This window comes from Anas acuta, chromosome 1 (assembly GCF_963932015.1).
Source record: "Anas acuta chromosome 1, bAnaAcu1.1, whole genome shotgun sequence".
In the NCBI taxonomy this organism is placed as follows: Eukaryota; Metazoa; Chordata; class Aves; order Anseriformes; family Anatidae; genus Anas; species Anas acuta.
In genome coordinates, this window is record NC_088979.1 from 203,735,325 (window position 1) to 203,750,835 (window position 15,511).

Sequence of the window (15,511 nt, forward strand, 5' to 3'; positions counted from 1 at the left end):
CACAAGAAACATCCAAGGAGGATGAGCCAAAACGGTACTGCAAAAGCCACCTCCCTGACCTCAGTGCCTAAAAATCACTGCGAAGTGCAGAACAAATAGCTTCCTGTTCACAGCACATGGGAGGTGAGAAGAACAGCTCAAAGGGGAATGCTCCCAGCAGCCTGACCTCGAGTCCTGACAAGCATCTCTGCTGCTGCATGAAGAAAATAAGCACCAATAACAAAGCTTCACGGCTAACTTCCATCTGAGCTGTCACGGCCCCTTGGGAAAGAAGAGATTAAGTGCATCCCCTGGGGATGTAGACATAAGTTTGTTGTAAGGTGCTAAATCTCTCTCTCTCTCTCTGGTTCTGCCAAGTTCCTGCCCCGTCTGCCTGCTTACCTGGGTCATCTTGTCCACTGAGACAGGAATGCCGTCGATGGTGAGGGGTGGCAGCTCTGAGTTAACCTCCTGAGGCGCGGGAGCATGCTCGGCTAGCGCAGACTCCAGGTCTTCCAGAATCATGCTCTTGTACTTGCGGACCTGTGGGGAATCGTTAAGCTCAGGTAAACAAGGTAAGGAGCACCAGGAGAGGAGAGGGTGAGGAGGCAAGGCCAGCTGCCTTCCCCGGGGGGCTGCGGAGCAGAAGGAGCAAACAACGACACAGCTGGCAAGTAAAAAACACCCAGCGGCCCTGAAGGCTTGGCTGCATCAGAGAGCTGATGATGAAACGTCAAGTAACGCCGCCAAGTGGAAGTATTTATGGGATTTAAAGAAAAGTTCAGAAGCCAGGCTTCATACTCAGGATCTGCTCCATTTACTGCCTGGTCTGTGGCAAGGTGCAAGCACTGATAACTGAGTTCAAAGACACGACACTACCTGTCCCCTCTGATTTTTAATCGAGGCTATTCAGCCCTGGTGAGATGTGCTGGGCAGCAACACTGACAGAGAAGACAGGAGCTCAGTGCTAGACTTGTGTCCATACAACCTGAACTCCTATCTCTAGGGTCTTAAACATGACCTCCAGATCGCTGCCAGGCCTGCAAAGCTGCCTGGAGCTAAAATGAAAGCTGCGGGGAAGGTGAGCGATTCATGACACGACCTTTTCCTAGAGACACCTACCACATTTTCTAAGGGTGCAGCTCCAAATACTTTAAAGACGGGGTTGGGTTTGGAGGGTGAGATGCACAGAACGATGGCCTGCTGCCCCACTCTGGTGGTGTACTCGTCCAGCGTTGCCCGGAGCTTCCTGAAACAGAGGCACGGAGCAGTGAGCAGGGATCAGCTGCTGCTGGAAACACAAGCCCTGGCATTGTCAAGTCCCTTTCTTCATGCCCCCCATTGACAAACCAGGTGAGAAGCAGAGCCCCAGCTGGTCAGACGAGCCACACGGTGCTCCCGCAGGCCTGCTGTGCTCCCTGCAGCCCCACGGCAGCTCAGGTATCAATTATTCTCCCCGCTCTCCTTTTTGCCATTGATGCACAAAGTAAAGAGAAATCAGCAGAGCAGCAAAGCCAAGGACAGCGGGGGGCTGCGGATCCGCTCTGTCACTGGCTAAGTTCATCAGTGATACAGAAATTGTGAGGTAAAGAACATTTTAACAAAAGAGGACTGCAAACACAGGATATTTTACACTCAGCCCCATAACAGCACGTTGCAATTCCCCAGTACCAAGCCCTACTCGAACCAGAACCGTAGGCACTCAACTGCCAACGACACAACAGGCAAGAACCAGAAATATTGCACCAGCTAAGCACAGGGAACCCACGTACTCCAACACCTGCCACATCAGCAGGTCCCTTTGGAATGAGCTCTCTGTAGGAAGAAAATGTTCCATCAGGCTTTCCTCCTCTTATTAACTTCCAAACAACACAAGGGAACGTGTCAGAAACTTTAGCAGAACCTCGTTAAGCAGGGGAGAAGCAGCAGCTACCACCAGGCGACGTGAGCATGGCCATAAAATGACATTTTAGTTTTTGTCCTGGTCATTTCAGAGCCTGCTGTTAGCAGCAGACACATTGCCAAAGAACCAGCACCAGCACTGCAGAGATCCCAGAATCAGGCACTAACCTCCCACCTGCTGCACGCCGGTGCTTGGTGTTTACACAGACACGTTAAACTGGTGAGAGTGCACAGAAATTATGCATTTTGTTGGTGTTTTACACATAATAAAATGAAATTGCTGTGTGAAAGGAAAAGTACTTCTTTGGAGTGGAGTCCCTTTTAAAATAAATTGTTCCCATTTCAAGAGATGAAAAAAACTTGCTCTCCAAAAACATTGCACAAATGTGGCTGAGTCAGCAGAGGTGGGGGAAGGAAAAATGAAATGATGCTACAAAAAGAAAGGGAGCCTGCTCCCAGGAAATACTATGTAATGCTAATCCTGCCATATTTCTCTCCATTTTGGTCACGTGCAAAGGGTGTTGTAGGACTCAGCAGGTGAGTAAGCAGAATATAAGAAAACCAACTTAATTTCTCACCAGCTTTACAAGGAGGGGAAGAAAAAGGTGACTCTGGCCTTCACTACTTCAGGGTGCTCAGCGTGCGTGCAGGAGGAAGGCAGCAAGTACCAGAGGCTGACAAATACACCAGATTTTTTGATACAACCCAATTAAGGCCAGAACAGTTTAAAAAGCAAAAATTGTCTTCTTCCAAAATGTTTTGAGCAGTACCAGCCAATATTTAGAGATGTTTCCTCAGGACAGAATTGCAGGTGATCTTTAGAGGCTTGCAGAAGTCACTCCAGCACCAGTGCTCCTCGGTGGCCATCAGGTGGGCAGACACGCTCAGAGCACTCGTGATGCAGCACCCCGAGGGCTACAGGGGCTTCTGCCCACAGAATTCTACAGCTTTTAAAGCCAAAGAGGGTCGGGATCAGCTTTAATGGGCATCTCCCCTCAGTTGTGTAAACTACAGGCTGGGTCAGTCACCACAACGGTCACGTCAGCCCCAAGTGATCAGAACACCACTGTAAAAATGAGCAAAGCAACGATTTGAGCCATTTCCCCCAGTTAAAACACAGCTCGTGGGTTCCAGGTGAGATGCCCCAGGCTCCTCAAGCTGGAGGACTCGTGGGCAGCACCTGGTTTTGTCACCGAAGGCACTGGGAGCGGATCGAGGAGGCAGACCTGGGTGTCAGGGTGCAGGAATGAGTCCTTACCGTAGCAAACGCGTCTGCTGCCTCTTGCGGATCGAGGGGTTGGATTCAAAAACGTGGGGTCGCTTTCGTTTCTTACCCGTCGCCACCGCAGCGGCCGCTGCCATCCCCACGGGGCCTGGAAATCAAACCACAGAGGGTGAATCAGCACACGCAGCTCAGGGTCAGGTCCCTCAGGGATAGCCCTAAGGGCTCAGCTCGGGGGCATCCCCCCAGATCAGGGTGACCCCAAGTCTCAGGTGAAAGTCACATATTTTACTCCAAAGCTCTCCTTCCAGTTGTGTAATTACATATTTCATTTTCCAAACACACCGAAGAACTCAAGCACTCCAGGATCTTAAACATCCAACTGCAACCGAGGAGATCCTGGCAGCAGGTGAGGAGATGCCTGGTACAGAGCCAGGAATCCTGCTCAGCCACCTCAGCTGCAGCGTTAGGGGCCTAGGGATTTCCCTGGGGATTAAAAACCAGCTCTGAAGGGAGAGAAATTGTAAATCCTCAGTAACTGGCAGAGTCCCACAATGGGCCCTGAAGCACAGCAGGGACCACGACAGTGCAGAGCTATTGCTTTCATGGTCACACTTCGGACAATCTGTGTAATGGGAAGCTGATTAAGTTAGAGGAAGTATCACAGAATCACAGAAGGGTTTGGGTTGGAAGGGATCCTACAAGCCCAGCCAGTCCCAATCCCTGCCATGGGCACAACTTCCCATCCAGCCTGGCCTTGGGCACCCCCAGGGTTGGGGCACCCCCAGCTCCTCTGGGCAGCCTGGGCCAGGGCCTCACCACCTTCATAATAAAGCATTTCTTCTTAAATCTAACCTAATCTCCCCTCTTTCAGGTTAAAACCCTTACCTCTTACCTTATTATTATGTTTTTATAAAAAATCTCCCTCAATTTTTCCTTTAAGCCCCCTTTAGGTACAGGATGGCTGCTATGAGGTCTCCCCGGAGCCCTCTCCTCTCCAGGCACCCCCAGCACCCCCAGCAGAGGGGCTCCAACCCCTGCAGCACCCTCATGGCACCCTCTGGACCCATTTTAACAGGTCCTCGTCCTTCTTGTGCTGGATTTACCAGGTGAACCAAGTGACACGCAGTGAATTGGGCTTCTATCAGAGATCTCACGGCCTCTAACACAGGCTCCAGGACTTGCCTCTGACTCCCGAGCAGCCCCCACAAGTGCTCTGCGTGGTTTCTCCACGTGTCAGAGGACAAAGACCACATCAGGTGGCCCAAAAGCTCTGCACCTCTGTGTTTGACAAAGATTCAGCCACCGGGGCAGGAAGCCCTTCGCTACCAAACCCATGGCACCAGAGAAGTGCCAGATGTCAGCGTTTTCTCTAAGACACGGCTCGGGGCTGGCACTGCCACCCCATTTTTGGTGAGCAGGAGTGACCAGAGTGCTACCTGCCACGGGTACACCAAGCCCTGCAGTGTTCTGTTGTCCTGTGTGGGGAAAAAAAAGGATAAAAACGTTGATTTGGGGGAATGGAGAAATACTGGCTGCAAAGAATCTGCGCTGCGTGCAGGTTTTGGGCTGGGAGAGTCGGGGCCAGGCTGCTGCCTGCTGCTCACACCTGGGGTGCAGCAAGACCCTCCTGCAACCCCCTGCTGGGCTTGGCAGGCTGCTGGAAAGGAAAACCAAAAATTTGCAAGAGTTGAGACTGCAAAAAGAATAAGCAAAGGGACTGGGATGCTCAGCAGGGCAGCACTCAGGACCACGACGCACAGCGGAGCTCCAGCAGGGACTGTGCATGGTCAGGGTGCAGTTTTGTAGGGTGCAGCTCAAGCAGATTTCAGATCAGGGTGTCAGCCCAACCTCAGGGAAAATAAAGCCGTGAAGGTGTCAAGTAAATAGAGCAGAAATGGATCAGAAATGAACGTTAAGGTGTGACAAAGCAGGGGGCCAGGCTTTGGTGTGCTGGGGAGGAAGGGCTGGTGGTAGCAGAGGAGCCACAGGTTAGAGAAGGGCAGGAGACCCAAATCAGAGTCAGGTTTGGGGTTTCACTACCAAAGCAGCAGCTGGGCAGTCAGACCCACGTGGTGATGCCGCAGCAGAAAGCTGCAGCAACGGGGACAGGCAAAGGTGCAGATGGGAGGAGGCAAAAATCAGAAATCCTGGCAGAACTTAACCAGAAAAGCACCACGCGATGGGCAAGCAAAGCAGAAGAGTGCTTCAGGATTTAGGATGAAGGGAAGGGACGAGGGCAAGTTTACTTCCCAAATTTGGGGTGGTTTCAGGATACTTTCAAAAGTGGCAGATGCCCACGAGCAGCAGCAGCCTGGCTCCCAGAGGTGGCAGCAGTTTCCCAGCCCTGAAACTTCCGTACAAGTTCCAAACCCCTGCCAGTAACCTCTACTCAAACATCTCCTCTCCATTTTTATCAGCTCTTCTTTAACGCACGTGATCCACCTCCTCTCGTGCCATACAAGCGCAGAAAAGCTTCTCCAGGAACATTTTTGCCTTTTCACAACTCTCAACAGGGACTCCAGGAGGTTTCACTTACTTGTTAAGACAACCTACAGGCAAGTCTTCCCCTCAAAGCTGTTTATAGCAAGGGTTCATTGCTCAGCGTGGCTGTGCACCCCTTAGCAGGGACTCTTGCTGCACCTAGGAGTGCTGACACACTTTTAGCTGCCTTCCACAACTTCACGGGTGCCATCAAGCAGGTCAGGAGCTTTATTCCTCAGCTATGGAGCAGGCGAGTGCTTATTTATCACTGCATTTTTCTGCTAGGGGGGTAGATTCACTACAGGGCAAACGTTGAGGGTATTTGGGAAGGGCTTTGCTGGAAGGAGCAGGTGATCCTGAAATATTTTTCCATTCCAGATACGCCAGCACCAGTTGTGGTATCTCCTTGGGAAAGCCCTAAATTCTGAGCATCCTGGTTATGCAGAAATGCGTGGCACTGTTGGATTATTTTGGCTGTTGTTTATGTGGGGTTGGAATAAGTTTGCTCTTTGATATATTTGGTATTTTAGCTTCATTTTGGAGGCAGGATGTACTCGGGACCTTTGCAGTGTACAAACCAACCTCTTATTCCCAGCACACACTGACCAGGCGACGTGGCTCAGCTCAGCAACACCCAAGCAAGCAGCAGGGCTGGCAAGAAATCGCTCTCAGAGCTGGAAGGAAGCTCTGAGGGGTGAAAAGACCACCTGGCTCCCCAAAAATGCTGTTTGGGACCTCTGTAGGAGCACGGCATCGGGGGAACAACGCCGAGCATCCCGCGGGCGTTACCTGCTGCAGCCAGGTGAGCCGTGACCTCGTCGGCAGCCGTGGAGTTGAGGATGTCAGAGTCATCGTAGGAGGTGTCCTCGGGGGAAGAGGGCGAGTCCTCGTCCGCGCTCAGCATGCTGTGCTCCGTGTAGGTGGCCACGTGGACCTGCTGCACCTGCTGGGCCACTGCGTGGGCCTCGATGGTGGCCATGTGTTCTGTTTGGGTCACCCCGTGTTCTTCCATCAATAGAGGCTGTCAGGGGGAGAAAAAAAAAAAGACAGGAGAGGCGTTAGGGACACTGACGTGCCATAAATGAGGGCAGGAGGAGGTTTCTGAGCCTGCTGGGTGAGCAGGAGGGAACAGAGGTTACCTCCCCTCGTGGCCTCCTGCAGGAGGGAAATAATTGTGCCAGGAGGAAGAAGAGGAACTTGAAGTGTTTGGAGAAGATCACTGCTTCCAAACAGCACCCACAGGCAGGCATCTTCGCTGCAGGGAAGGTTTTTATGGACCTGGTAACCCCGAGGTGAGGAGCCCTGCCCACCCAGCTCAGTTCTGCCTCTCCAGGAGAGGGCTGTAAGGGGAGATGCTCGGCGGCAGTGCTCAGCCCAGCTCCTCCAGCCTCACACTCGGCTTTTCTAAAGCTTTCGGTAACTTGTTATCAAAATAATCAACCAGCAAATTACAATCACAAAAAAAAAATAAACACATCATCACAACCACCACGCAACGCAATGGCAGGAACGAGGGGACCAGGAGGAAGAGCGCTTGGCCAAGGTTATTTTGGCAAAAACGCAGAAAGAACAAAACTTGAGATATTGCAAGAGCCGATTACAAGTGTGGGACACTCCGTGGAAGAAACGGGGGAGAATGGGGGACAGCTCAGAAATTGAGGTGTTTGGTGGCCAAAGGAGAGAACCAGAGTCTCGTACTGAATTTGGGAGAGAGGAAAAAGGGACGAGGCACGTCCAGGGCTGCAGCAGCTTTTAAGCAGCACAAGCTCAGAAGCCAGGACCTGGTTGCCGTAGTCTAGACAAGAAACAGAAAAACAGACAAGGTGGGAAGCAGGCGGTACTTAAATGCATTTATTTCTACCTAAATCTCCTGACCAAGAAGCTGAAACCTGACAGATTTTCCAGATTTTCCCCTCATCACCAGCTGATTTCCACAGGCTCGTTTCCAGGTGCCTTGGGATGCCTTTTGTACCTCGGCACACCGAATGCAATGGACACGGAACAGCTCTTGCAAAGGTATTTCCAGCTCCAAGACGCCAAAACCAGGCGTGCGATTATTTTAGAGAGCCCCACGCTCAGAACAGGACCCTGAGGGCTTCTCCAGTTGGCCAAGATGTTTGCAACCACCACGTTCCTCCCAAAAAGGCCACGGGCAGCTCAGCAGGTCAATGTGCTCAACGGAGAGCTCCCCAGCCAGCAGACCCTAGGCTTTAGGAGGAGGGAGCTCCACATCCACACACACATTTGTTCTTCCTCTGTCTTCTGAAGACATTTCGGCACGGCTTCTTGCTTACCAACACGAAGAAATCCACCTAAATCTTCCCAAAAAGTCACTGAACTTCCCCAAAAGTCGAAGACGCTCTCCAAAGCGTCTCACCCCGCTCAATGCTTGGCCAAGAATCCAGAGCGTGGCCAACTCCTCGCGAAGCACCAGCCTCCCTCCAGCGACCACGGAGGTTTCCAGCTTTGATGCTGTGGGTTCACGGCTCACGGAAAAGGATCCGGGGCACAGAATCCCTTTACTTTGTGTCTGTAGGGCTGGTTTCTTTCCTACACACCTCTAATAACAAGGGGCACATGAAATGAAGGCTCTCCCTTGTGCAGCACCAGAGCTGACCCCGTTAATTTGGTGTCCTCCAACGCAGTGGGATGGAAGCAGAAGGGAATTGCAGGTATTTATGTAGGATTTTCATCCTCGGGGTGCCCGCATTGCTGTAGTGCACAGCAATACCCTAAATGTTGGGGTGAATCTTGTCTGAGAGCCCCAGCTCAAGGGATAGTGATTAAAACCAGAGAGCTGTGCTCCCAAGCTCACTATCTACCATAAACAGGCTAACGGAGCTGGATGCTGTTGTCCAGCCCTCCCTACAAGCCAGACCATAATGTCAGAACCACCCCAAAACAGTGAGTCAAAGACCTCCGTAAGGCAGGACCCAAGATGCCGACGCGCGTGGAAGCAAAGTGAAATTTTCTGGTTGAAACAAATCAACCGTAATCTTCCTCCCAGGGCCTTATTTTGCCATTTCCAGGGAAAAACGGGGGGAGCGTGGCGGAGATTTCACACCAAACCCGAATGGAGCAGCTCAGCGGGGCAGGGCTTCCTGCAAGGGCACGCTGCTGCTTGCTCCGTGGTGCCAAACAACTTCAGGGACTTGCTATTTAAATAAAAAAAGTGTTAAGATTAGCAGAATATAACCAAAGTGCTGTACCCAAACAAGCCTGCGAGGTGACCGATGCTTCAGGCACCGCTTTCTTTAGGAGGAAAGGTGCTCGGATCGAGGCACTCTACACCCTTGACACCACTCAAAATGCCACCATGCTTATAAATAAAAAATAAATAAATAAATTTATAAATAAAACTGGTCGTAGATGGAAGACGCTGAGCCACGTGTTCTTGAGTCAGCAAGGGTCACCGAGCAGTGCTTCTCATGGGCACAGTGATTATGTCGAGGTGAAGCCCGCTCGATTCCAACCAGATCTAATAAAATCCTACAAATGCAGCCTGGCTGAGGCTGGGGGCACCTGGGGTCCTCCTGGTCCCCCCCTTTTGTGCACACAGCAATGCCACCAGCTCCTTTAACTCATTACCAGGTCATAATTGGAATTATTTCCCGTTTAACCTGACAGCTGACCTCACTGGATGCAGGCTCTCTACTTTTCCAACCTCTACGCTCTTCCTCTCCGCACGTTTTCCTTCCAAAAAGCTCCTAAAATCACAGACCAAAGGGGAAAAGCCTCAAAACTGTGTTGAAACCTCACATAGTTCCTTGTATTCTTCACATACTCACGGTATTCCTGACACTCAGGCTTTGGGAGCAGGCACCTCACCTGAAGCCTCTGCTGACCGTTACCAAATTACGGATTTATTTCATTTATTCACCGTTCCAGAAAAGCCGTGTTTATTCCCGTCGTACCCCATCAACGGGAGCAGTTTCGGGCGTAAGGAAACCCTCACAGCACGACGATGCCTGCTAAGACATCTCCTGGTGGTTGTAGCTCAGTCCAGAAGCCTTGGTCGGCAGCCAGAAGTCTTTTTATAGTCATGTAAAGTGCTTAAAAAAAATAATTATGAGGACAAAGCCCTCTGCTGAGGCTTCGTGACCGTGCTGGGGTCCCTCTGCTGCACCATCGGCTGCGATCGGTGGCTGCTGGCACCAGAGCTGGAAGAAAATCAGGCACAGGAGGAGCAGAGCAACCCAAAACAGCAGAAAAACAACACAAAGCCCATGAATTCTACGTTAAACTCAATGCCAGGTGGGTTAAAAGAGAGGTCTCGTCCACTTGGTGCCACCTGTGGTGTGGACATAAAGCGAAGGAACCAGATCGACCCCAAACCACGCGAGCTGCCCCGCCGGAGCTCTCCTCTACCAAGTTTCATGTGGCCACACGGGTGCTTTACTGAGCCAAAAATAAAGTGTCCACACCAGAACAAACTGAGGAGGCACGCCAGCCCGGCTGGAAAAACCCTTACCAGATGTGGCCTGAGCTTATTTTTATCCTTCAGAGCACTCCAGGTGCTGCAGACAGCCAGCACCGAGGCGAGCATCCCGAATTCCCCCAGCATTTCGCATCGGGTGGCTGTTTTTTTTATTCCAGCTCACCCAAAATCCCGCTCAGATTGACCAGGAACTAAAGAGCTGCCGGGTCTGACACCTTTGGCAGGTGAAATGATTTTAGAATGGATGCAAAACCATTGGGGAAGACGAAATGGTGGCTGCAGAGCATCGAGGCGCAGGGGCTGACCTTACACCTTGCTCTATGGGGTAAGCACAGGACTGGAAGCCGCCAGTGCCTGGATTTTCCCCTGTTTAGGGGCACACACTTTATCAGAAGGCACTTGATGAGTGATGGATGTCAGTAGTTACCTCGTTTAATAGACTCGTTAGCCTTTCCAGCGCTGGGTGCTGGCCCTGTACTCGTTTTACACCGACCCTCTCCTCCTCCTAGCAGGGAGACAGAGCAGAAAGGTTGGGTTACGCGACCCACCTGGTGCTCTCCGAAGAATTGGCCCTGAATTCTGAAAAGAGCTGAAATTTTGAGGATATAGCAGCAAACCAGACGCCGTGGGACGCGGTACTGAGTGAAGGAGAGGGGCAATCAGCTTGCATCAGCTCCTAGCCCTCAAGGAGCGAGGCAGCCGGCACCAGGCTGCTCCTCATCCTCCTCCTGTCACCCCAACCCCACAAGCTCATTTCCTAATTTGTTTCAAAGGAACAGAACCACTCCTGTTGTGGTTTTTGTTTTTTTTTTTTTTCCTTCTTTCCTAACCCATTTTCGGGCTGATCCCCTCGCTGCGCTCAGCTCCTTATCGCCAGCCCTGCTCTGCACGGAAAACCGGCACGTCGCGCTTCGCCGTCTGGCACCGCACGGCCCCGTCTCAAAACTGGTTTAAAAAAGGAAGAAAAAATTAAAAAATCTGTCATTATTCAAGCCGGGCACCCTCCTCGTGGCTTTAACTTCAACGGAAGGCTGCTCCATGCTCGGGGAGCTGATTTCTTCCAGAAAACGTGCGACACCTCCTTCCCTTTCTTCCACTCTTTCTTTTTTTTTGTGCGTGTGTGAAGCCGACGAGCATCTGGAGTTTAATACGCCCTTAATGGCTTCAAGCCTCCCCTGTAAATAAACGGCTCGCTTTGCATTAAACACCCAGCACCACAGTGGCACTTTTGTTCTCGGGGGGCTATTGTGGAGCGGGGAAGCCACGGGGCCGCTGTGATCTTGGGCGTGCTAAATCCCACGGGGCAGCTCCGCGGGTATTTGGGCATCCAGCAGCACCTCTGCGAGGAAAGAGGCCTCTCCAGCAGCTCAGAGCCGTTTGCTGCTCGCTTTTTCTCCTTCTCCCAGCTTGGAGGGGAGCCACGGGGTGTGCTGGCTGAGAGCCACGATGCTCAGCACCATCCCCTGCAGGGTCGCAGGGTGAAGGTCTCCGAAATGCCAGCACGTGGTGCCTCGCTCCCCAGCCCTGGTGGTTTTTGCAGCAGCGGGTCCAGCAGAGCACGTGGCCCACCTTTATTCCAAAAAAATAGGGGAGGAAGAAACTGCTTGAAGCTGGAACAGCTCCTCCTGCCACCGTGACCATCACCTAAGGGGGGAAATCTCAAATACCTTCGGTGATCCGGGCTGAGGTGACGGGGAGCTCGTCAGCAAACTGCCGTGTGGCATCCTGCAGGCGTGAAATCAGATTAAAGAGCACTTCCTATGCGCTTACCGCCCAAGGTTTTGTTTAAAAAGCTATTTCGAAGCGCCGCTGCACGTCCAGATAAACTCTAGGCTCCCTGCGAAGACGGCCTGGAATAATTCCGAAGTGAAAAATGATCCAGGGGGAAATTAATCATCCGCCATTTACTAATAAAATAAAACCCTGTTTGGGTGTAATTGTACAGCTGAAATTGCCTGGCGCTGCTTTTTGCTCTTCTGGCACGAAGCCCTCTGTGCTGTTTTTAAGGCTCGTAGATGTTTCCCGGTCCCCTCAGCATCCCCGCAGCAGACTCTGGAGGTTGCGCTCACCGGGAGGGATTAACCTCACCCGGAAACACAGAGCAAGAAAATCATGCTTTGGCCACCCAAATCTTGCTAGCCTCGTGTCTAGCAGCCTGCAGCGGCCAAAAATGGCCCATTTTTGACTGGTCCTGAGTCGGAGGAGCTGCCAGCCCCTAGATGAGTCCTCCAGGAGAGCTGGGAGCAGAGCTGATCGCTGCCTGAGCATCATATTTAGTGAAACGCAGCCGTCCCCGTCCAACCTGGCTCTCGGGGGCACAGAGCTCACCCAAATTATTTCCCAAACTGCTTCCAGGTGGAGCTCACAGCTCCGTGGGAAGCGACGCCTCTCGTGGCTCCACCACCACACACGGCCAGGCACAGCCCAGACCTCCCCCTGCCTCTTCTGAGGGGGGAGAAAAGAAGGAGGCACTCCCATCCTCCCTAAAAGTAGGTTTTGGATTCAGGGTAGTGGATGGAGCCCTCTCCATCGTGTCCATCATCACGCTGAGTTGGCATCTCCCACGGGTTAAATATCAGCCACGCGTTCACCTTTCCGTGATGGCAAAGTGACGGATTTCAGCTTTTACCTGTCCCAGCAGGACCAAAGTTAAAGTTTTTTTTTTTTTTAATGCTGGCTCACGGCGGCACGGGGCCGGCTGAGACGCGGCAACTCGAGCTCTAAGAGGGACTGAAACCACCCAGCCCTCGTTCCACAGCGTCCCCCCGTGGCACGATGCAATTAGCCTTTTAATTAGGGTGGAAACACAATCCCTACGCGACCAGTTGCGGCATTAAAAAAGTCCTAAAAAACATAAATTCTAGGAAACCAACCCAAACGCCCTCCCTTACTGCGCTCGTTTCATCACCAGCTCATCACCTGGAAGAAGAAACACATCTCGCTGCGGGAAACACTGCCCAGAAGAGAGAGAAAAGGGATTTTGCACACATTTATCAGGAGCTCGAGCTCCTATTTGCTGAAGTTTCTGCTGAAAGGCATCGTTTGGAAACGAGACGGGCTGCTCAGCCCACAACGGGCGCTGAGATCTGCAGCCAGTCCTTGTTACGGTTTAACTTCACATCTGTAGCACCAACCGCTGCCAGATCTGCCTTTTTCTCCTCTTTTTCTCCCGAATTTTAGGTCATTTCATTGTATTTTTTCCTCCCAGCATCCACGAGGAACGCCTGGGGCAGAGCTGACCCCACTGCGATGCTCTGCAGGACGCGGTCCCTCAGAGGTGGCACCACATCAACGCACGCATCCTGCTGCTCCCAAAACCACTCAAAAACCCCAATTCCAAAATATTTCACTCCAAACTTCGCAGCCAGAAGTCATTTCAACCGAGTTAGCCCCTCTCCAGCTGATGGGGGTAATTAACCCTTTGTAATTAACAGCCAGCGCTCCGTCCTCACGCCGAGGGGAACCACGCACAAAGGAAACCCTTCTTTTACAAATCTTATTCTAAGCTTTTTTCCTCCTTTCTTTTCCCCAAAAGCTGCTCAAGAGGAGGAGCTGTGCACCCGTGGACCTCCAGACACAGCCTCTGACACCTGCTGTGGGATATTCCAGCTGGAGGAAGGCAGCCGTGCGCTCTGCCCCGTTTGGGGACGCTCCTCCAAGCTCCCAGGATGGCGAGGATCTGAATTTTCCAAGAGGCTGCACCTACAGCCTCAAAGATTTCCCCGCGTGCTGGATTTAAATCCTGGCTTGAATTTCTTTCCCTCCACGGGACTGAGAAGGAGCCACGAACGTGGCCACCTCCACGCCTTGCGCTCACCACGCGGCCGGTTTCCTCACAGGTGGGGCTGGACTGGAGAGCAAGGAATTAAAAAACAGCACCGAAAAGGCAACACGAGATTTAATTCCTGCCGTGCCTTGCGTTTTAGAGCTCTTTGGCTTTTTTTTCAGCACCACGAGCCCCTTCCCCTTCAGGGGAGGACCTGGGAGCACGAGGATCCTCTCCGTGGCCAAGCAGGGCGGGAGGATCCAAGGCTGAAGCCCAAAATAAACTCACGGGGGGGATTCATTCACACAGCACAGGGGATGTCGCAACGTAAACACGGCACGGAGGCTCCGGGGCTGTGGTCTCGCAACCATTTCTGACCCAGACATGGGGGAAGTTTCCCAAGGCTTTTGGCCTCATCCCCGTTTGATGAGTTTAATTAGGCGGTTACGTAACGAATGGCGGGCGGGAATTGTTCCTTTTTGGGCTACTCGGTGGCTTCGGAGTGAAAGGGAGGCTCCGGGAGGGGAAATGTTTTGGGTTTTCCCACCTCTGCGCTTGGAATGGGACAAAAATTGCGGAAATGGGCTGAAAAATCTCCACGTGGCCATCGGTGCGCGGAGCCCGAGCGATCCACTTGTTGCTTACAGCCTCTAAAAAAAGGCTGAAAACCCAAAAAAGAGAACGGGGCTCTGGGGTCGCCCTATAACTGAGGCTCTTCCCAACACCCCTGCTGACTGCAAAGCCCCAGGAGGGCCCGAAAAGCTTCGCCCGGGGCCGAATGCTCCTGGTGGAAGCTGAAAAATGGGTGGAAGCAGAGAGGAGATGTTCGTGGTGCTGCTTCACGGCCCGTCCACGGGTGCTTGGAGGACTCGGGAGCTCAGCGGGATCATCCACATCAGCACCGTTTGGCTTCTGGAGTCGTGATTCACGGGGTGAAAGCAGCACGATGCCCCCCACGCGCCCTAAGTTCGTTAAGCAGACCCTGGCCTGTATTCCAAAAGTTAATTAATTAAATAACCCGCGCACTGAGCATCAGGTGCACAGAAGAAATATAAATTATAGGTTTTTCCTACGGACCTACGCACACGGCTGCAGAAGTTGGAGCTGAAGCAGGATTCGTGCTATGGGGCTGCCCCAGTGCTCACCCCGAGCTCCTGCACTCGTTTTTGTCCCGATTTTCACCCACGAGGCTGAGATCTTCCGGGCTTGAGCCCTGCCAGAGGTGACCGAGCTGTTTGAAAGCCTACGAGAAACAATTCAGGCTCCAGAGCAACAGATTCCAACACTTGGGGCCGTCCTCGTGGCAAAATACCCCAGGTGTGAAAGCGCAGGAGAGCGGTTGTGGGGTTTTTATCCTGGAAAGTGTGGTAGCACCATAAATAATGCCCTGGAGCAAAGAGCTGCCTGAAAGGGGCACCCCTCAGCTCATCCCATACCCACCCAGGGTCTGGTTTGTGCCAGGACCTTCACATCAGGGCTCCAGAAACACCAAGGTCCCCATCCAGAGCTATAAACACCCCTCTTTGAGCTTCCCCTTGATGGATGAGATCAAAAACCCTAAAGGAAGAGTCGGGGGAGATCCCGGCCCTTCCAGCAGCACCACGAGCAGCAGGCGCTCCCTCGTACACCTCGAGGGAAAGCCTCTTGCTCCCAGTTTGGCCACAAACACACAAAAAAAAGACGAACGCCTTCTCTTTCACCCATTCCCCCAGCATTCAGA

At 52.3% G+C, this 15,511-nt stretch overlaps 1 protein-coding gene across 12 annotated transcripts in view; it reads right to left on the reverse strand.

Moving 5' to 3' along the window:
- NRF1 (nuclear respiratory factor 1) overlaps nucleotides 1-15,511 on the reverse strand; it is a 50,844-nt gene that overhangs the window by 33,243 nt on the left and 2,090 nt on the right. For 8 of the 12 annotated variants that reach the window (XM_068670187.1, XM_068670185.1, XM_068670184.1 and 5 more), the window contains exons 1-5: nucleotides 6,727-13,567; nucleotides 6,377-6,608; nucleotides 3,140-3,254; nucleotides 1,102-1,228; nucleotides 382-522 (exon numbers count right to left, since the gene is read on the reverse strand). In XM_068670187.1, coding sequence (XP_068526288.1) covers nucleotides 382-522; nucleotides 1,102-1,228; nucleotides 3,140-3,254; nucleotides 6,377-6,608; nucleotides 6,727-6,837 — 726 coding nt within the window. In that variant the 5' untranslated portion in view covers nucleotides 6,838-13,567. Of the gene's footprint in view, nucleotides 1-381; nucleotides 523-1,101; nucleotides 1,229-3,139; nucleotides 3,255-6,376; nucleotides 6,609-6,726; nucleotides 13,568-14,868; nucleotides 15,183-15,511 lie in introns of those variants that run through there. The other 4 variants (XM_068670182.1, XM_068670181.1, XM_068670180.1 and 1 more) reach the window with 4 other exon arrangements.